This window comes from Nilaparvata lugens, chromosome 5 (genome assembly GCF_014356525.2).
Source record: "Nilaparvata lugens isolate BPH chromosome 5, ASM1435652v1, whole genome shotgun sequence".
Taxonomy (NCBI): domain Eukaryota; kingdom Metazoa; phylum Arthropoda; class Insecta; order Hemiptera; family Delphacidae; genus Nilaparvata; species Nilaparvata lugens.
The window spans coordinates 24,467,992-24,492,142 of NC_052508.1; the positions used below are offsets into that span (position 1 = coordinate 24,467,992).

The 24,151-nt window shown below is 36.9% G+C and overlaps 1 protein-coding gene across 1 annotated transcript in view; it reads right to left on the minus strand.

The window, feature by feature from the left end:
• Positions 1-24,151, minus strand: part of LOC111049744 — a 191,565-nt gene that overhangs the window by 133,833 nt on the left and 33,581 nt on the right. Inside the window, exon 3 of the mRNA XM_039429426.1 lies at positions 9,994-10,045. Coding sequence (XP_039285360.1) covers positions 9,994-10,045 — 52 coding nt within the window. The remainder of the gene's footprint in view (positions 1-9,993; positions 10,046-24,151) is intronic.

A 24,151-nucleotide genomic window follows, 5' to 3' on the forward strand; every position in this document is an offset into this window, starting at 1 on the left:
GGTTTATGCTTTTTTTTCATTCTCTCTTCTGAGAATTTTTGGAATCCCTGCCACTGCGGTCTTCAAAAAAATATTGTTTTTTCTTCTTTATTTATTCTTTTAATCAATCAAGGTATTAAGTATACTTATTCCTACATACAAATTCCTACATACTCATTCTTAAATATACATCAGCACAATATATTATCTATTTTATAATCAGAATATTAATAATACATTCCAATTTGGATATTTCCCGCTAAACATACTCTAGGTGTGTAAAAACATTGATTAAACACAGTTCATTCCTTTTTCATTGAGCATAGTTAGCACACGATTCAGTCCCTGTTGCAACTGTTTGTACAAAGGTGACCAGTAACCTCATTGCTCATTGACAAGTGGTGTGAGTGGCATGAAATGAGAAGGTGAAGAAACCCAGGTACCCAGGTGACACTTGAAAGCTCGCTGGTTCTAGAGTGAAGTAGTGGGAGTGAGCAGAATCGAGTTGTGATATAGGTGACTATTGACAGGTTCACCGCAGCTTCATTTTGGTGACGAACATTCTTCGCGCATTTTGCTTTGAATGGAGTTTTGGCGCCAGAAGTGGCTAACGCGCTCGCTGAACCGCTGCCTTCTATTCTGATTATGATGATTATAAAGCTCCGTTTAGCAAGAAACTTGAACAAAACAGTCACCTTGTCAAATGCGAGAAGTGGTCGCCCTGGGTGCTTGCCCGCAACCAAAAACAGAAGCTCCACGTAATGGGCATATTAAATGAATCACAGTTAAAACAGCAAACAGCGCACTGTAGTGTGTATTGAGCTTCTCTCTCTCACACACTTCACCACAAACTTCTTCGTCATTTTTTTCCACCCACATTGTAAACTCACCATCATTTTCCAGCTCTCTCTAGCAATCATTCTCCTTTTCACTTTATAGATCACCTTCTATCTCACTCTTCTCTTCCACCACGTCACAACTCATCCCTCAATGCATCCCTCTCCATCTATCTGTTATCTTATTTACTTCACTTGCTCATTGTCTACCCCATCCACATCCAGAGTTCCTCTCTTTTTCTTCCCCGAACACCCACTTCCCGACCTCTTTATTAAGGGGTCCTTCTTATCCCTGTTCCGCACTCAGTCACTTCCCCTCCCTGTCTCATCCAGCAGTGCTCTCGCTCTCGTTTCCCACAGGACTCTCCACTCTTAATTCGACCTCAAGGTGGAAAACCCCTTAATTAAAAGATTTTCGGCATCATTCCTCTTCCATCCATTGGCCCATCTCTCTCATCCTCGCCCCACATTCATCTTTCTAGTTGTTAATTGATTCATATTCAAATTGAAACCTTTTCTGTGATCGATCTCAGCAATACTAACGTTAATGAATTGTTACATTTATTTACCATCAACATTCACAATTAAGGCACATTGAAGCTCCCGGAATATCAAAAATTGAGGAACGATGGACTGGATGTCCCAGATTATGTTTTTATGTTCCGCTTGAACTGTATTGTTAATAGTAGTTCAAGATTAGTAACCCATCCCTCTTCTACATGATCGATATGCATTTGCTTTCAAGTTTTGGTTGTCAAGATGGAATGATATCAATCACATGACTGACAATACATTGTAACTGTATCTAGCGTGAGATCATATCAATTAAACAATAATTGAGATTAGTGATTTATAAAACCATTCCATTTCTCACACCAGAAACAGCGCTTACATTCTGGAAGTCATTCAAGTGGCATGCATAAATTGAAGCTAACTAAGATAGATCTTCAAGCTCTAGACTTGAACCAACTTAGAAGCAGTTTTTTAACTTCATTTGAAGACAGTGAGTGAACAGTTCTCTCACATTGGAAACGAAGAGCATTTTAGCTGATGTAGTTGTGTGAGTGTGAGTGGATAGCCCAAGGCTAGAAAGCATTCAGGCATCGACTTTACCAGCTCCATTCGTAAGATGGATCGTTCGCCGGAAGCTAGCAAAACTGTAGCCAAGTCAATGACACCATTCTACTGACAGCGATCCACTCTCTGTGATCGATTTTTTTTTCATTTTCAAAAGAAGGTCTCCTGAGCAGTCCTCCATACATAATGTCACACATGGGATTCTTCACTGAATTCATATTTCAGGGGTTTCCAATTGTAAAATGGAGTGAGTCAGTAATAGGCTACAAGTCAATTACGCTATAGGTTTTTAGAAACTGCAAGGAGTTTGAGACCTTCAGACAGCATCAGTGTGAAACTTTGAATATTGAAATCAAGGAAAACTATCAATATCAAGAGCTGTTTCCTGAGAGGAATGCTACTAGACTAGATTCAAGCTTCCATGAAAAAATCTGAGCTCTATTTGCTCCGAAATATTGCTCTATTGATTTCCACGCAAGACACGCTATCTGTCAAGTAAATCAAATCAAGCCAGCATGATATATATCTGGTAGTAAATACAATAGAATATAATTCGTAGATATATGCTGCTTTATTCTTGGTCAAAACAAATTCATCTTGAGGAGTAGGTCATGATTCGTGTAAAATAGCTAACAAATTCAATAATAGTGTAACAATAATAATATTATGAATATACTTCCTGCGTGAATGATTTTTCATTGTACAGAGAGGTATCGAAATAAATTAATCAGTAAAAATACACTGGTTTGAATAGAAGAGTCATAATACTAAAACATATCGTGGAAATTAAAGTGAAATATGAAAGAAGATGGAATGATTACAGTATGAACTTACAATTGATAATCATTTCAGCCTAACGACTGAAAGGGTTTGTTTCTCTTGGCAGTTATAACTTTATTATGATATACATTGGAGTGAAATGAATAAACAAATAAAAATCATAATAGTAAGGATGGATATGTGAAATAATATGTAAACATTTTTAAGAGAAATATTCATCTATAAGATGAATGTAGGGCAGCCACCTGCTTACTCTACGATTGTACACGACAACGTCTGGTTGGATAATTTTGTTGGATTCGGTGACAATGAAAACAAGAATATTCTTCATTAGCAGTTATTTCACATTCAGAACTGAGAATTCCTGGAAGAGAAGGTGAGTTGAACATCTATAGGTGCGTACAGACTATCGCACTGCTCCGCAATCGAACGTCACTCGAGCAGATCGATTGATGATCGAAGGTGGAGTAAGAGTGGAACGCGAACAGAGCTTGTAACAGAGCTCGAGCTTGGCAAGTTCTCAGGTCGAACTAACCAATAGTTGCGCGTGCAACTATTTTCGTTTGTAATATTAGTTAGTTACGATCTATGTGTTAGCAAATAAAGTTATCAAAATTAATAATTGATTATTGAATTATCTAAATCAAATAATATCAAGTTATAAATGCAATTATAATAATAGGTTCCAGCATATTAGCATTTAGAAGAAAGAAGCCAAACTCGCAAGCAAGCCTTTCACCTTTTGAAACATTGACAGACATTACCTTTCATGATAAATCATTTAAATGAATGCAATAATCATAATAGTTATTATCAATTTATTATACAAAACATAATGTTTTATTAGGCTTCATAGCAATCCCCTGGTCAGAATATTTTATTTACTTTTGTCACCCGATCAGCTGAGGTTCGAACCTCTAGCGAACCCTCCCGTAACATCTCGCGTAACATTCATGGTCGGAGCGTGTGCGGAGCGTGTTCGAGGCGCGTATATCTGTACGCACTTTATGATTTTTGACAAACAGCGTTTTAATAAGAGCTCTCTGAGAGCAACATATGCACATATGCACAACATACAGAACGGCAGTGATCCGCTTCAGTTGTCCAAAAGCATGAATCATTCTTCGAAGCCTTTGCCTAAAGGTGCGTACAGATTTATTTCGCGAACACGAGCAATTCACTTTTTATCAGCTGATTATATCTGTATTTGTACAAATACGGTAAGATACGCATATAATTAGCTTGGTATCAGCTGATTAAAAGTGAATTGCTCGTGTTCGCGGCGCGTGAGTCTGTACGCACGTTAGGCTAGCTTCACACGCTTTCGGTTTCATTCGGTTCGGTACGTTTTCGGTTCGGTTTGGTTCGTTACCGAAAACGAATGAGGCTTTCATACATGTCAGGTTTTAATTCGTAAATACGTAAATACGGTTCTAATTAGGTATTTTCTTCTCAAACACAGCTGTGTTTGGATTTTCACAGTTCATGCTGGTATATTTAAATATAACAGCTTGTGTTAAATTGTGATATGTTATTTCTTGAACGACAAAATTTTAAAATTAATTAAAAATTGTGAATTATTTGAATAGTTTCTTTTTGATTATGTTAATTTTGGATGTTCAGAGAGATGATTTTTTTGAATTAAAAATTTGTTCTTGTTTTGACACATGGTATATGAACTTCATCTCTTCTCTCCATTGATGAAATCATGTAATATTCGTGGAAAAATAAAAAAATAAAAATTCTCCCTGAGTTTTTAATTTATATCTTTCATATTTTTTTAGCAAACTCTTCATTGAGAAAAAAATGTTCCTGTGAACTAACAGAAATGAATTAACCATATGATTTTGACTTGGAAAATTTTGAAACAGATAATCCCGATATCGGTTTAAAATAAAAACAAAAAATCGTTAGAGCCGTTTTCGAGAAAACCGTGAAAAACATGGTTTTTTAGTCATTATCCGCCATTTTTCTCAAGAATATTACGGAGCTCCTGAAATTATCCCTGAAATGAGACTTATGCCAGTTGATAGAGCTTATAAATAGCTATCCATGGTATAAATTTGAAGAAAATCGTTAGAGCCATTTTCGAGAAAAACGTGAAAAACATGGTTTTTTAGTAATCATCCGCCATTTTTTCCGCCATCTTGAATTGAATTTTATTGAATTTCTTATTGTCGTGTCCTCATGGTATAAGGACCTTAAGTTTAAAATTTCGGTTTAAGAATAAGTAAAGTCAATCGGTTAATTAGGAATGGAGTTATCGTGTTCACAGACATACACACACACACATACACACATACACACACACACACACACACACACACACACACACACACACACACACATACACACACACAGACCAATACCCAAAAATCATGTTTTTGGACTCAGGGGACCTTGAAACGTATAGAAAACTTGAAATTGGGGTACCTTAATTTTTTTTGGAAAGCAATACTTTCCTTACCTATGGTAATAGGGCAAGGAAAGTAAAAAGACAAGCGTGTGTGAAAGACTTTGTTTTTTCCCGTTTCCCTAGCAACGAATTCGAATATGATGAAACCTATTCGTGTCGAGGGGGCGTTCGGTGCTATGCGGTTGCTATTCGGTACCGAATTCAAACCGAATCATCGTTTCACACTTATCGGAATTTGCCGAAAACGAAACGAACCGAACCGAATCGAAAAAGTGTGAAAGTAGCCGGCGCTAGCAACGAATTGAAACCTGATGGAATTTATTAGAGTCAAGTGAGCGTTCGGTTCTATGCGGTTTCTATTCGGTACCGAATTCAAACTGAATTACCGTTTCACACTTATCGGAATTTGCCGAAAACGAAACGAACCGAATGAGTGTGAAACTAGCCTTAAGATGGAATGCTCAGCCCAACTTGTGATCAAATACAAATATCGGGGACCGAGCTTCGCTCTGGAGTAAAAAAGCATAAAAATCTGGTGTGGCGCACTCACACAACTTTCCTTGCCGTTATGAAAATTGATCACCTGACGCTAGTGTTCTCGCGCATATCAAGTCTACTTGTAAACAAAGATCTGAGCCAGCTGGTGACAGGACAATAACGTTGGAGACATACGAGGTCTGCTATCTCTTCATAGTGAATCATTTTATAGAATCAACAGTTGCCAACAGTTTGCGATTGGATAATCACATTTTCTCGAATTTCGTGCTTATTTTCAATTTTAGGTGAAAATGTTACTGAATCTTTCCATCCGAATTTTTCTGTTAAAATTTCATCTGAAGCCTGATAATTGAGAATCTAAAATCAAACTTTGCATAGATGGGGCGGAGCTCCTGAAATTTTCACAGATATGGGACTTGTGGCAGTTGATAGAGCTTATCGATGACTATTTCAGGTATAACTTTAATCAAAATCGTTAAAGTAGTTTTCGAGAAAATCGCAAAAAACCCTGTTTTTATTACGAAAGAAGAAATTATGATACTTAGAAATAATTATAAAAAGAGATTATACACAGTAAATTGAGACTAATTCCCAGAGGAATGCAAAAATTCCCCTCACAAAGGCCCAGTTGCACAAAAGCCGGTTAAATTTTAATCCTGATTAACTTCACGTGAACCAAATCAGAGAAGACCGTTCTAAGAAGATGGATCTACTGGAATTAATCAGGATTGAAAATAACCCGGCTTTTTTGCAACTGGCACTAAGTACCTGATCTAATGATCACAAAAGTAGTTCAACAGCTGAGTCATAATTTTGACACAGTCCCACACACATGAACTCGCTCACTCACTTCCATCACCAACAGACGACGAAATAATTGTTATCAGCTGTTTTTCCAAGGATGAATAATAATTATCCTTTCAATGACCTTCAGCGAGTTTTCCGAGGGATGAGATCTAGTGCAATCAAATCTTTATATTATAAACCTACTATGTTCTGAATTATGTTAGAGCCGTTTTCGAGATCCGGTGAAATACAAACATATAAAAATCTAAACATCTAAAAATCCAAACATATAAACATATAAACAGAAGATGCTCGTTTAATAGTTTAGGATGCCAAGGTATTTGTAATGTAAGACCTGTTCTAAAACAGAACAGTTACATGCGTTAATGAATCGCTGCATGAGTGCATTTTGAGCACTCTGAGTCCAGGGCTATTCCGAAGGAGAATTGAAATGCACTTGGATTTTGAAATATCAATAATAATATCCACAGAAAATTGTTATTGAACCATTTTTTTAATTTTACCAGGTCAAATGAAGCTTGAATGTTGCTGTCCAAGTGCAGCCTGTTGAAATCAGAGCTGTAGCCCATCATCAGCAAACAACTTACTCAATTCCGTACATTACTATAGTTATTCAATTGAAATGTTTATGGATTAGTTAGTGATACTGATTTGGGGTTAATTTGGTGTTACAGAAATACTGTAACTTATAAATTTCTACATGAAAAATAAATCCAATTGATATGATGTGATGCTATTTGTAATAACTGATGGAGAAAATTTACGTATAACAAACAAATCAGGAATATTTTGGGGAAGAGGATCTCAGACGTAATCTGTTGATCCATCAGTGAGGTCACCAAATACGGATTATCATGTACTATATTTAGAATGTTGACAATAGACGGTTTGCTGGAACTGGAAAAAATGTCTGATTGACAAGGACTGAGTTGGATAACTAGTTATTCCTCTCTAGTTATTCTCCACTATAAGAGCTCAAACTGAATTTTTAACGAGATCACCGAATTGCAGATCTATTCAGCGGTGAGAATGCAGAACACAATAATTTCCTCAATTAAAAAAATGTAATCAACATGCGTTTGTTTGGTTTGTGACAGTGTCAGAAGTTGAATCTTTTTTCATGCAAGCCGTTAACCAATCCAATCAGTATTGCTGTGCGTTTAGCGAGAATAAGTGAATAGCACTTCACGTTTGCTGCTATCATGAATGGATTATTACTGAGGCACAAAGTTTTCAGGTCGCACACTGCTACAAAAACAGCTATGAATGCATCTCAATTATTTTCGTTTTGTTACAGGGATGAGCAGGGTGGCGAGTGGAGTGGGCGGAGGGTTAAAGTGAGACCGCATTTGAATTTGAATGTGAATTCGCTGCCAGACTTTTTAATATCAGATTTGAAGCCACAATTCTCACTCGAAATGATAAGATAGCGAAGATAAAAGTCGGCCACAGTGATAAATTATGCGCAGGCCCTCCCTGTCTCGAATATATATTCTCTATTTATATTGAATATAAATTTCAAATGAAGTTTCACTTTTCTTGCTTCAACTCCTCCACGTTTTGAATTTTGAAGCAAGTTTTATTGTTTGGGGAGTTATTCTAGTGAAATTTATGCGAGACTTGATCATAGTTGAGAGAAGAACTTTTTCCGAATTGAATGCATGGAATTCACAGACAAATGCATTGAGGAAAATTCAATTGAAATGTTTACTTTCCAAGAAGAGGGAAGTGGTCGCCGGCTTGAATATTGTATGAATAACAAGAGGCTGCCCTATCGGCACAGGGGATTGACACTCTTCTTTCTTTGTCGAACTCTGATATTATCTACTCGCACTATTCTTTCACATTTGAAACTCTCATAGCTCTTCCACATGTATATTACTCCAATTTACAAAATTCTGTTTATGACATAAGTGTTGTATTTCATATATTCCATTTCATCCTAAGAACATTTTGATGTAATCTATGTAAGCAATCCATACAATGATTAACTCAACCACTCACTCGTCCACAAGAATGAGCCTACCTTCTCATATCAATTGAAAATTTCATAAGGATATTCATATTTTTCCAACACAAATATATTTCCGAGTAAAAATTTTCAGTAAATAAACTTTGGAAACATACTTGTTCATGACTCCTTCCTCTTGTTTGATTTCGATTGAACATAAGCGTTGATTGATTTGTATTCAAACTGTAATCAACCAGGTTGAATCTCATTTCCCGATTCTTGTGTTCAACGTCGGTGAGTTTAGACTACTTCAACAAAATCTACTTATTTAGCCATGAGATGTTTGAAATCGATTTTATTAGGAAAATAATAAAATAATAGATGAATGGATGAATTTGATATCATAGTGAAGCTTAAATAAGAGTTATTTCTTGCAAAAGGTGAGCCTCGGCTTGAAATATTAACCATCATTGGTCACCAATTATTACAAGCGGACAGTCTAAAATTAAATTAATGAGAAGAGCGTTAAAAATAGCAATCAAATACCCTCAATAAGAAGAAACTAATTCAATTTTATTCAGGGAGGGATGATTCTAGTACTATATTTATAGGAAATAAAATGAATTCAATGATCGAAGAAAGACTTTGATTGAAAACTGGATGAATCGTAAATCATCTAATACGTACAGATTTGATCGTTAAAGCGGTTTCATACGTCAAAGAGGAGAGCGTGCTTTCGAAAACAAGAACGAGAAAGAGTTTTGCTGCAGTTTTTGCTACTTGTGGGTGCGAAGGCAGGTCCAGGGGTGGAATCATAATTTATAATGGTTTATAATTTGCTTCATCCCCCTAGCTGCCCTCTCGGGAATGGTCTACAAGATATGTACAGTAGAGATGAGATGAGCGGGTAGATGCTCAGTTTTTAATATCCGGCGATGGTCGTTGCCGCCAAAACCGAGTCGGTCGGTCGGCCGCCAGGTGAGGCTGGTGTCGTGCGTGCGTGTGTGTTGGTGCGCTTGCGCGTGAGTGTTTGCTTGATTTATGTCTCCATTTAGTAGGCAAACACCTATACTGGCTGTAGGCTCTCGCGACGGCTCAAAACTACGCTTACTGTTCTCTCCGCAAGAACCTCTCAAACCCTCTCTCACCCACTTCCTCACCCTCATCACTAACCAATCTACATCTCTTCTGACTCAAAGTCAACCTTAATAACTGCCCAAAAGCCCTCGAGCTCAAAAACTTAGCCCGGCCAAATTTCCCGATAAACGAGAACAAGACTCGGCGTTTCAGTCCCTTGTGTTCATTATTAATAAAGCAAGTCCCCAGTTTTGTGTTTGACTACGTTGCATAATATAAGCAGCAGGTAGACCCATGTGTTTAAGAATAATATGCCTGCACCAGCTCACTGCTGCTACCTACTTTATCAACGAATTCACACATAAATGAGATGTGAAACATGCTGACCAAGTAGGACGTATCTTTCAATGCTCAATTATAATTCATTGGTAACAACTCAAACGAGGTGATTGAAGGATTGAAGCTCCTAGATTGTACTCTTTTAGTTATCTCAAATGAAGTTTTTTTATTATTCCATAATTTTTTTATAGATATCTGCATCCCAAGAGAATTCACCATGCGGTAGAACTCACCATGCCATTCATCTCGAATTTCAATGGTATTGGAGATACATGGTATTGATACCTGAAAAAATATATATAATTAATAGATCATATGATAGAGTCGTTAGTGAATAAAGTGAAGTTATAAGAACTGAGTCAAGCATGGATAGATAAACTACACTTCTGTGTTTTACCATATAGATATTGTTATATCAGCTCATTTTTGCAATCTTCACGTTTCAGTAATTAACTCCAATTGCATATCGAATTTTTATAGATACATTCTTCTTTTAAAAGGATTTCTTCAAGAATAAAATTAATTTCTACGTTTACTTTAAGACTGGTTTGTGAGCTCTAGGTTTGATAAAACTGTATTGATCTATGATAATTTCCCTGTCACGATAAAAATAACATAATATGATATCAACAATAAATCAATAGGGAGACGAATGTGTTACACTATCACTCTGAGAAAGCATAGGAAGAATATGGACTATATTTACAGAATATCATTCATGGATCTGATCATATTTATTTATTTGCTATATTTCCAATTATTAAAACAAATCGGCATGTATTGGAATATGAGCACATCTAGAACAGATTATTGAGTGTAACACATTCTATCATTGAGTACTACTCACATTAGTCTTCATTCAAATTCAATTTCATTTTCCGAAGAAATTAACAGAATCTACTCTCATGATAGACTACAGTCAGTACAGTATTCATCCAAGTTTTCGGCCCAATATTATTTCAGTAGATGGGCAACGCTCGAGGAACGATAATTACTGCCGCGCTATCAGTCATCAACTTTTCGACTTGAGTGTCTATAACAGCGTGAAACTTGCGAGCGAACTGGTAATATGAATGAATACGACGACTTTCCACGTATTGTACAAGCAAGGAGTAACTAACTAGACGCTATTTGTTTTAATTCAGATTGTCTCAAGTTTTACGCTGAGAATGACGAAGAAGCTGTTACACGAATGAGTGCATGTGGTGAAGGGAAGATGAAAGTTGTCTTCTGCTGGCAAAAGTGAGAAAACAGGGAATGGGAGTGAGTTGAAGAGTGTGAGAGGGGAATGTTGTCAAAGTTGGCTTGAAAGACGCTTCCTGTGTTTTCAGAGAGCAGCCCGAAAGACAGGTTGCCATTGTGTAACGCACCTTATGACTAATAGTATATATGCTTCTCAGATAGGCCGACCGACGAAGAGGGAAGGAAAAGGCATAGTCAACAACGTCATGAACAACTACTATATTATTATCGCCATCATCATCATCATCATCATCATCATCGTCATCATCAACAGTTCATAATAATGTCTCTTATCATCTACGAAAAGGGTGGGACAAGTTCCACTACATAGATGTTGTTCAATTTAATTTACGATGTGCAACTCTATAACTCCTGAACAGTACAGGTTACACGAAATATGTATTTCTCCATCGGAGACAGTACTAAAGATGGTGTTTCTTGGGCGTGCGGCAGGAAACCATCGTGACACTATCAGTGAGTGTTCAACACTGCTCAACACCACTAGTTACAGCTAGCCTATCTCTGTTCCACTTGTAAATCAACTGACTTACCCCACAAAGCCCTGTTACCAACACATTTTACCGATTGTAAAGTACCTACGCTAGTTTGAATCAGATTGTTTGGTCTAACTATCATTCGAGTGTTGATAGCTATAAACTAGCCAGCATCTCAACTCGCCATGTGAAAGGATTTTCAAACAAAAACCGGCAACAGAGCGTTTTCTTGTCAAGCTGGTTGGGTTCAACGTGAAAACCGAACATTAGAGTCATTGCAACAGGAGACCAGCTTGTTTCCGTTAAGAAACAAATAAATTTCAGAAAACCAATCATATCGATATAAAAGGGCTAAGGGGTTTCTTTAACTTTCCTAGCATCTGAAAGTTCTAGGTTTCCTCTCAACCAGTTCCAGTTAACAAGTCCAAATACTACTTGAATAGTTGACCACCCAACTATAATAGATATATACTAGTTCCATATTCATGCTAGGTGGGTATTTTCCAATTAATGTAAATTGTTCAAGTAGACTACAACCATGTAACCTTGTATAAGAGAATTTAGTTCCTTTGATTTTCAATCTAACTTCCCTCATCCACTGAGTGCATACAGTAGCGCTCTCAGTTGAGCAGACAGAATTGAAAAATTCATCACCGTCGACCCATTTGCTACTATTCCCCTGTACTATTGGGTACACTTGATCCGACAATGGAATTTGTGGAGGAAATCAATCAATGTTTAAATAATGGAACTTTTTCATGGGTTTCGAATTACCGCTCTTGAATCGGCGAATGGGAATTGAAACAGTCCATAAAATAGGACAGCTGGCCGGCTTTCTTTGGTATGGACTTGGGAGGATAATGTATTGGGGCATCGAGAAAAACGAACGTTGAAGGCGAAGCAGCAGAAAAGCAGTCTGCTTTCGTCGAGAGACAAATTAAGTTCGGTTGCAGCGAAGTATGCAGTGTGAAGCAGAGCTGGCTCTCCAAAGACGGCCGGAAACGAGGGTAATAATTATTTCGCCGAAATTGGAGGCATCCGCCTTGGCTGCGCGTGTGAGGACTGCCTCACTCACTATTCGAGGCACTCACTCACCGCGCCAGATTACCTAGCAGTCCAACACCAACACCAACACCAGCCGTCTCCACTGATCTGTTTAATGAACAAAAGCATTCATCTCGCTCTTCCCACTTTCGAATCCCTCGCACAGATTATCATTATTATCAGATAGGTACAATTTTAAAATAAGGTTCAGCTATGACAATACTCATGTGTCAGGAGGATACAAGTTTTTGCTTGAGCCTAACAGAAATACATGTAATTGGAATGAAGTGCTGAGGATTAAAGTAGCTATTCATGTATTAAGAGCATAATACGCGACTTTATCGCTCGCGCAAAACAGTTATCACGCGACGCGAAGCAGAGCGTGATAAATTCGCAAGAGCGATAAAGAAGCATTACGCGCGAATTACATACAAATTTTTTTCTACAATTGGCCAAACCTGTTAAATTACTTATATCGGTGGAGTTGATAATAATTCGTCTCCACTGATATCGATCATGGCTACATAGTGCAGAACCGGTACAATTCAATTAGCGAGCGTAAAGAAACTCTTCTGCGCATAAAATCTTTAATAATCATAAAAAGCATAAAAATCATAAAATTTTCTTCTGCGTAAAGAAAATCTACTGCGCATGCGCAGATGGTTAACGAGCGAAAAAGTAGATTCTCCTCAGAAATAAGCTGTTTTATGAGGAGAATTGAGTATGTAAATTTTTTCTTTACGCGCAGTTGTAGAAAAATAACTATTGTACAATTTATTTTTTCTTAAGGTATACTTGTTTCACATCTATGAAGAGCACTTCTGATTATATGAAAGTCAGTCAAATTCTGCCTGAAAAATACTTCTGTAAAAATAATAAATAAAAAATGGCGATAGCTTATTGAGCATTGAAAGAAATGGATCGAAATATTAAAATTGGAAAGAAATAGAAATTGCTAGAGCTGGGTATAATTTAAAGTCAGAGCATGAGATTGCTAAAAAACATCTTCACCCAAATGATCAAGCTTCTTAACACATAATGTAATACTAATAGTGTTTTTAAGGGAAGAAGCTTAATAATCCCATAATAGACCGTGATTCAAAAAGAATACCACAACTTTGAAAATTGATAACTCTGCAAAGAATAAACGGAGAGTGGAGAACTATCTGTCAAAGATTCGAGGAAGCTCTAAAGTTTTTTTAGTTCCTTATTTGGAGCACCACCCAATTGGCACTCATCTGTCCGTGCCTATTTGAATGAATACTATCCGAGGCAATGGATCGGCCGCCAAGCAGCTCGAGACAGAGCACTTCATCACTGGCCTCCAAGAAGCCCTGACCTCACCCCCTGCGATTTTTTCTATGGGGGTACGTTAAAGATAAGGTGTATTGACCGCCTCTACCAGCTAACATTGAGGAGCTCAAACAAGGAATAACAGCATCTATACAAACTGTTACGCCCGATATGCTACTGAGGGTGTGAAACGAGTTCGAGTATCGTACTGATATCACTCGAGTATCTGGAGGGGGTCACATTGAACATTTGTGAACTTGTTTTCTAGTGAGGAAAAACTTTTTTTAATACTCTTAATTTTGATTCATAACCTTAGTTTCTATTATGTTTCCTTGATTAAATACAGATTTTCAAAGTTGTGGTATTCTCTTTGAATCACGGTGTATTATTTCTTCTATTGGGATTGTTTCAGAGTTCGAGCTCACCTGAGTATCGTCAGAATATTATTATATTCGTGAGGTAATTCAGTCTGCATATTTATAACAAATTTGAGGAAAGCTTCCATCCGCATAGTCATCGATTTCCCGACTATGCTAGTCTGCTTGCAGAGGGGTGTCTGACAACCATGATGTGTTACCACCATGGTCACTATAATAGGCCCACTTAGTAGTGTTCCAGTCCTGATTATACATGAAGCTCAGATAAAGTACATATAAGAGCTGTTGAATCAATTTATCCAGTCAAGAAGGTGTTACACCTGGTGACAGAATTCTAATTATTACAGTGCATAATGATAATTTTGCATCAGTGCTTGTTGTAACAGTTAAATTTAGAATCGCAAGTGTCAAGTAAATGACAACAGTGGCAACTTTACTAAGAGAAGACTTTGCACATTAGATGTAGCATTCAAATTGATTCCTAAAAGCGACTGCTCCTAATAAGCTCTCTGTTACTGATATACATGATATGAGTGACGTAAGTCTCACAATCAAGTATTTAACTGGAGTGTTTTAACTTATGATAGCTTCCCGACATGCTACATTGTTTCACAATTGCTACAGAAAACAGGAAAACATTTTTAGAAGAACGTAGCTCACAAGAAGCTCATTCGGCTTCTCTTCAAAATATTTTAAACTGAATTATTTCTTTCTCCCGATTAGGAAAATAAGGTATCAATACTTGTGAAAATCTGAAGCATTGAAATGATTGTCTGTAGTCATGATAGAACGAAAAGAACAGCTAACAAATAACCTGGTTGTCTCGAAGCAAAAATAAACTTCAGGAGAAGCTCATGCTTTTTTCTTGCAACATTTAGGATTTAGATCACTTGAATGAAGATATCAAGTGAGTTGTTGTTATTAATAAAAAATATACACTTTCAAATTGTTTTCATTATTATTCGAGAAAATGAAATATATTTTTCCTCTCCTAAATATCACACTTCTCCTTCTCCATTGTTCAAATACTTGATGAAACAAATGATTAATTTTCGACGTACACCGGGAAAGTGGGTAGTGAGTAGCCTATTTCTTCTCATGATGTAAGGGAGTATACAGTGCAGGATATTGTTTCTTCCAAAACCAATACATTCAAAAATTTCACTTGAACAGCAAAAATACAAGAAACCAATCACCTGCAAGGAAAATCCTGTGCGCAGGTGAGAGTTGCCAACATTACATTAACAAAAAATAATAAGAAATTCAATATCATAATATAAAATGAAAGAGATGAAGAAGTTAGAAGAAGGAGAAAGGGAAAGAGAAAGAAAAAGAAAGAGACTATGGAATGAGAGTATGAAAGTAGTCTCAACGGACACCATAATCCAAAGTTTGACATAAACATGGGCATGTGACGATTATATTAGACATCGATGGCTTCAAGAGAATGCGTGCGACTCTGCTATTTGAGTAAGTATGGTTTCAGGGGAGTGGATGTCTTTGACAAGAGGTGGGACGGAGAGTTTTGAGACATCATTCTATCTATCGGTCACCAGGGACTCTTCGGCATTTAGCGACCTTTGCTGGTCTCTACTGTGCAAAATAAACTTCAAATGGCGACAATCGATCAGTGACAACAAGACTTCTTGTCTTGCTTCCAGCTGTCTTCATAGAGTCATCTTATCGTGTATCACAATGCATCTAAACTTTCGGTAAACTCCGTGTTTCTGAATTGCCCCGAAGCATATCAAAATAGTTTGACAAGAGAAATAATAGAGGATCTTTTTCATTCTAATAACTTAATAATTGTATGAAGAGTATACAACCTTATCATAATCATTTATGTCCATAGGACCGAAGTATAAGACTTGAGGTTTGTTTCATTGATAAAACTTCATTAATGAGTTTTATTGAGATATAAAGCTAATGGAAATCAGAAACAATCAGTAATGTTGAAAAAACTCCAGTTTATTTATCGACAAGTGATGCCATGTCATGAGCTGAATTCCTATGTGCCTCCAGCTTGAGCATCTAGCATCATATAGCTTAGGCCTATTCTTCGAATTATTGACTTCTTGAAATATTTTTGATGACTTGAGTAGGCTTCATTTATTACTCCATTATGAATTATGGATTATTATTGTGAGAAGATTTGTAGACTACTCCATTTTGTCTGACATCAAGATAATTGATCAACACAACTCACACAAAGTTATATAATAGGTTCCTGTGGAAGGCAGCATTTTATAGAAGTTATTCCAGCATTTTTATATTTTCATATTCCTGTAATGGCTAGTACGTTTAACTCTCGTTTCCCATGTGAGGAGAAACTTTTGCCATAATTCCAACAAAATCTAAGAAAAAGGTGATCAAATCATGTTTATCTTGAAACTTTTGTTCAACGTAAATGAACAATAAGTATCCAGAGTTATTATGAATGTATGTCAATAACGATTTTACTTTTTCTACAGGAAATACGATGAACATAAATCATAACTTGCATGGATCAGAATCACAAAGTTGGTCTGACAACTCTACCAGCAAGACTTTTGATCTCACACATTGGCTTCAATTAGTTCTCAATTATTGATGATGACCTTTTGCCTCAAACCGTATCAATTCTACTATGCAATAATTAAGCAGCTATCAAATTATAGGAATCCAACAGTCCTGATCAAAGTGTAATATATCAGAGGATATTAATAAAGCATGAACAGAGCATTCCTATCCAAGCTGGACTGAATCGACGAGAGAATTTTCGGATTATTGTAGCATCAACCGACCATCGCAATAGTTAATAACGAGAACAACGCAATTTAAACTGAGTTCCAACCGCAACAATGATAGCGAATTAGTTGGATTTGGTGTGAGAAAATACCCAACAAAGAAGGAAGAGAGTGAGGTGTATGTGTGTTAATAGATGATCAGTGTACGTATAGCAACAGTTTAGTAGCTGGATTAATATTAATTTGTAAATAATAGACCGACAACAGATAGGCCTACGCAGAAGAGTATCTCAACCAAACTGTGCATTCGCACACATATACTAGTAGATACAAATGGATGGTCAATATTAATAGAGCCCAAACAGTGGCCAATGCTCAAACATGCTACACGCGCACACACACGCACGCGCACGGGTATTCATTGAGGCAGTTGAGAGCTGCGATACAAATCCAAGCATTGGGATCCCAATGTGAATGCATATTTAATAGATGTCAACAATCCCAGCATTCATATCACTTGTGCCCATGCTTTGAAAAGCTAATCATTCCGGACCACGCATGTTGAACTCTATTCAAGCACTCCATTGCTGTGTACTGCGTGTTTGCATCACTTGTGCGAAGATGTACATTTGAGTAGAGGCTCAAGTATTATGAGCTAGTGTGTGTACAGGAGTCTTTATCAATTTTAAACATAGCGACCAAACCATTCATCGCTTGAATATTGTGCGTGTTTGGAATTGGAAACTTTTGTTGTTTTCGGGGCCAGACAGTAATGACGCATCACTTTTGCACACTTACATTGAATAATGAACAGGGATTATCCTGATAATAATGGATTATGTTTACCAAAGTTAATGACTCTATTAGGTTACTGTATGTCATGCAGGAAGTTTATTTATTTGATGAGAGTGATAGACCATTCCAGTGACAGCCTAGCTCATTCAGCTGCAAATAAGTCGAAAAAAATTAATCGTCAAGTTCTTCACAATGGTAAAATTTCTTTGTCATACTTACTCAATTGCAGCTGTTTTCCATGCATTAAATCAAGCCGGTAAACAGCTGTTTGCAGAAAAAGAAAACATGTGATCTTCATTACAGCATACTATACTGTAAAGAGATCATATGTTCTCTTTACAGTTGAGTATGTTAGGACTCTACTGAGTCCCAATAATTAAAGAACTCATTTGAGGAGTTTCATAAGCTATAAGAACTGATCTGAAATCTTAAAATTTTGGCCTTTACTATTTCATTTGAGCTCGAACGGTCTGTCTGCTATGAACTAGGCGCTATAGGCTAGGTCATGTTTATATTATACAGTAGCTCGAAAAGCAGCAGGTAATGGTTTCTGTTTCTCAGCAATATTATTCTTTCTCAGATAAGTATGAGAAAAAATATTGTACGTAACTTGCACGGTAACGTATTTACCGCATTCGTATGATAATTCTGCCCTCAACTACGTTTCGGACAGGAACAATAATCAACTGAGCGAAGTGAGGTCTATAAGATTCAAGTCGACGGTTTGGCATTTCTCTTAATGTTTAAATGTTTGAATGTTTAAATGTTCATATGTTGCGCATTTACGGCGAAACGCGGTAGGTAATAGATTTTCATGAAATTTGACAGGTATGTTCCTTTTTAAATTGCGCGTCGACGTATATACAAGGTTTTTGGAAATTTTGCGTTTCAAGGATAATATAGAAGGAAAAGAAGGAGCCTCCTTGATACACCAATATTAGAGTAAAAATCAGACTATAGAATTATTATTCATAATAAATCAGCTGTCTAGTGGACTATAATACTACCCGTTCAAAGACATCGAACATCTTGAAAATGTATCTTTCCATCAACGTTAGTAGACAGTTGACTATAATACTACCCGTTCAAAAACATCGAACATCTTGAAAATGTATCCTTCCATCAACGTTGTAGACAGTTGCAGCCAGACCTGATAACAGCGCTCACACTCACATTCCGGGACGACATGTCACGGTACGATAGGACAGAAAGCTGTTTATTTAGGATTGTTTCTAGACATTTCCAATTGATAAATTATTTATTTATTTTTGAGAAAACATAACAACAGGTCAATGTAACTTACTGAGCGCGAGGTCTACTGTTCACAGAACTACTAGTACTTATGTGGTAAATTATCGCTACCGGACTTGTTACGTAAAGTACTATGTTGTTCCTATCTTGGAACGAGGAAACATTCTCTAGTGAAAATAAAACATATGATCTCTCTACAGTATAGTATGCTGTAGAGAAATCACATGTCCTCTTATTCTGCAAACAGCTGTTTACCGGCTTGATTCCATGCATGGAAAACAACTACTGAAATTGAGTGACTACAACAAAAATCTGGTGTGGCAAACTCACACAACTTTCCTTGTCGTTATGAAAATTGATCACCTGACGCTAGTGGGGCTAGTGGTCACGCGCATCTCAAGTTTACTATTCAAAGATCTCAGTAAGCTGGTGACAGGACAATAACGCTGGATACACACGAGATCGCCTATCTCTTCATAGTGAATGATTCAATAGAATCAACAGTGATAGTATGATCAGCACTGAGTTAGCGTGGCACTATGATACAAGTATCATAGAACCACTCACTGTCCTCGGCCTGTCACCAGCATTGTTTCCAGTGCCAGGGGCAGACCGAAATTTTCCGCCTAGTGTTAGTCCTCCTACTTCGGTCTACTGGTGCTACGAGGGCACCACAATATTTATGAATAAAAAATTTTTATTACGATATCTAGTCTTATTCTTTCATCAAATCTTCAGTCTCTTTAGCCCCAGATGCATATGCATCAACAATATAAGTCAGTCAGTCAGTCAATTAGAGATTTTAATTTTGTAGTTTTTATATGTTTTTCTCAACTTTATTGGTTTTTATTTGATTTTCTAATTTCTAATAGTTTTTATTGGGTTTTTAGAGTTTTACTAGTTTAATTGGTTTTCATTTATTCATTCAATCATGATGTTATTTTTGTGCCACCCTACCTCATAAATCTGAAACAAACTCACGTCAAAGTCTTGTCAGAACCTCCGTCAATACCTAGTTTGGAGAAACCAACACCAGTCAGTCTTAGTCACGATTACTCCAAGCATACTCCACAGTACAGCACTCATTACTCCTGATATTAGCAGTCAAGTTTCAATTTTTAGGTATGAATTTGATCAAAATCGTTGGAGTCATTTTCGAGAAAATCGCGAGAAACCCTGTTTTTGATAACATTTTCGCCATTTCAACCGCCTTCTCGAATTGCATTTGATCGAAATTGTTCGTGTCGAATCCTTATAGTGTAATGACCTCAAGTTCCAAATTTCAAGTCATTCCGTTAATTGGGAGATGTGATATCGTGTACACAGACGCACATACACTCATACACACTCATATATATATATATATATACACACACACACACACACACACACACCACACACACACACACACACACACACACACACACACACACACACAGACCAATACCCAAGAACTACTTTAAAATACGACTGTCTTCTGTCTTCTCGGTTAATTGGGAGATGTGATATCGTGTACACAGACGCACATACACTCATATACACACATACACACACACACACACACACACACACACACACACACACACACACACACACAGACCAATACCCAAGAACTACTTTAAAATACGTCTGTCTTCTCGGTGACCTATTCTTCCCGCTACCATATCATCACTCCCTCAACAATAATGAGTACTGGCTATCTTAAGCAGTGGACTTCGAAATCAACTAGAACCACGAGAAATTGTATATATTATGTAATCACAACAACGCCAGATATTATTTGTTGGTTCAATTGAAACCCTAATATCTATCATCTTTTTCTGCTTTGAGGTTTTGTAGTTTTTTAATTTTCATCATTCTGAAACAAGACTGTTTCAGCTATAATTTAAAGCATTTGGATAGATGTTATCTAAACTTATTCAGAACTGGAAAAAGTTAGTCAATCAAACCTCCTTTGATCGTGTTCTTGACCAGTTATTGCAACAAATAATTAGAAAAGTTCAAATTGCTGATTTGAGGATCAAATCAAATGCAGTTGTTAGATTACGTAAACAGGTTGCAAGATGTGAACCACTTCGGATCGAGTTTGACTGAGTTTGTCGTGCGTCTCAGCTACTCTGTGAACGCATCAAGTAACTACTAATTGAGTCACTATCCACATGACAGATTCAAAGCAAACTGGGATTACGGTGGGAGTAGACTTCTCCGAATAATCCATCATCAATTGAGATCTCTAGTGACAGAGTCAATACTCAATAGATTTACTTAATGCTCACTCCTACAATTTCGAATAACTAGTTTAGAGGAAGATATACAATACAGATTCCGAAATAGCTAAGACATTTTAAATATATCATAGTATTGACTGATTCAGTTGGTCGCGAACATAGGAAGATATGATATTGAAAGGTAATTCGCCAAGCATGAAAGGATGAGAATAACTGTTCTGGACCGCTGTTCACAATATTGATCGTGATATGTTTTACCAATCTAAAATGTTTGAAAAAATGTTAGTTAGTTATCAAGTAACGAAGAAATGTGGAGATTATGGGGAAGAGATTACTCACTGCCAAACTTTCAAAGCCGCAAATGATCCAACTAAAGCAAGGAATAAAAGGTCAACTTCAGAGATTGGCAACTGCTAATTATTCTTCGTCCTATCCAATTGTCAGACTCAGGTGACATTTGTTCATAATGAATAGCTAAAAATCCTTAATTACCCATTTTTTGTGTAACATAATCGATTTTTAATTAATTTTACAATTCCAATTAATCAAGCGACAGTTTGAATATGACATGATATTGATCTGGAAATTTGATCTTGGTGGAAGAACTGAAAGCTGAAGGAAGTTGAAATGCAATAGCACTTTGATCACTCGTCTACCCGTTTCTTCAATCATGTTACCGTGCAGTATCTTTTTTCATACCAACACAAGCGAAGCTATCATTTTTGTGAATTCCTCTCCAAAACAGGCATTGTGTCTTGTTTTTTCAGATGAATTATATTTCCACCAAAAAGTGATACTGATCAATGCTATCCTGGAGATGATATTAATATGAAATAATCTGATATAAAAAAATGATTAGATAATTGGTTATTTCAACAGCATGGATATGAACAGCAATGGATATGAATGTTCTACATAAGAGGTAGAATTCAATGAAATTCTCATTACAATTCAGCTTTGCGCAATATGATATTCATTGTTTCCAAACTAGCTGACTAATGACTATGGATAATGTAAAAGTGTATACCGAAGAGGAAGGATGATAAATTATTTCTTGAAAGCAGGTACCATTAAAATTAAGTAGAGAAACTTTTTCGCCAACGGGCAGCTTAATGATGTGAGGTATTACAGTGCGAGGGTGAGGGAAAATTTAAACGAGAAAGAAAAGAGAGGGCGATGAAAAGTAGCTGAGGAACATCGAACAGAGTAATTTGTCGTCACTCTAAAAATCTCTTTCATTGCGCCATGGAAAGGCTTCACTCTTAGCTCCACAATCAGTCGAGGAAGAAATCAATCATAGCTAATCCCATTCAGTCATACATTTCAGTAAACGGTTGATTTTCATCATTCTTTCCCATTGGATATTCATTTCTTACAAATTATATGCTATTTTGTAGTGATATGTTATTTGAGCATTATTTCGATAGGATAGATTCGATTTAGTTTTCAAACTAGAAAAAGGATGTGAAGAAATAGATTCAGATAACGAATGAATGGTATAGAAAGGGTCCATTTGAGCATCCATTCAGGTAGCAGGATGATCCAGAAGCGAATTTAGAATACTCAGTACATAAGTCGTCTTCCCTTTTTTATGTTTAGATTAGCTCATTTTCAAGAATAACCTGTTTAATAAGTCAATGCTGTTGACAAGTGATTTTTCAACATATGAAAGATACACTGTGTTACTCACTCTATATTTCCTTTTGAGGATCCTGTAGGAATATTTTGGAAACTGGGAAGTGGGAATAATGTATAAACATGGTTAAATGGATATCATTATTCTACAATAAACTTATTACAATGTAATTTTCATAGCGATTATTGATTGCCATCAAACGTCTTCCAGGTTTTATATTGGCTAACTGATTCACATTTCAGGTGTTATCAATTTGTGTGGTTGATGATGGAAGGGAATAGTTGGTGATTCTGTCTTAGCACAGGAAGTGTGCCTGGGGTTCTCCAATGAAAGACTCATTGCTTCAACACTCATCGCTTCAAAACTCATTGAAAATAGGAAGGGATCATACATCTTACATCGTAAGATCTTTGTAGCTGTGTAGCTGAACAATGGAAGACTCATTACTTCATTGTTCACTTGTTGTTTTCTATTGGAATCAAAGTGACTAGGTACTTGATAGGTGCACTTGTGGAAGCCACTTCCATCAGTCGATGTACAACATGTCACAACAATCCTGCCACCCCCCTCCCCCCATCACCACCAGCACAGTTTGAGACAACAATTTGTCTGCCCTTGAGGGTCTCGAGAACGCGTTAACGCAATTACGAACACTCCCCCGACCATCATCCCCATGCCTCTTTGGGCGCCCCTGCATTTAACACCCCCCCCCCACCCGGCACACCCCGACAGATGGATGACGCTGTTCTCCGCTATTTATTACACCTGAACTTACGCTCTGAATGCCCGAAAACAATTCTCGTACAGCAGCCTCCCCCCCCACCACAACCACCATCCCAACAAGACCAACGATACGGGTCAGATCTTGCCCATTTTTCTTTCGTCGGCTGGCAAATGGACTGTTTTTTACACAGCAACTAGGTGGAGTGTTGAGAAACCCTCTGTCGATACTGAATAAATAAATGAGTGAAGACCCTTGTTGCTCATGTAGCTGGCAGTCTAATAACTCTCAAAATTGATCGTTATTGGTCAAGTGAAAATTCTGGGATTGAAAGGAGGCATTGTAGGCTTGAAAAAAAACACACACAAATATATTTTCAAAATCTTAGTATTAGAGCTTTGTTAAGCCCATCTACGTTTTAAGGTCATAACGTTTTACAAGAAGGTAATTTTTATAATTAAATTTATTATAATGTGTTAAATTCAAAGTTTAAACAAACAGCTGAATCTTAGTTGAGAATGATATCTTATGTATCAATCTATATATATATAAAAGCGAAATGCCACTCACTCACTCACTGATTG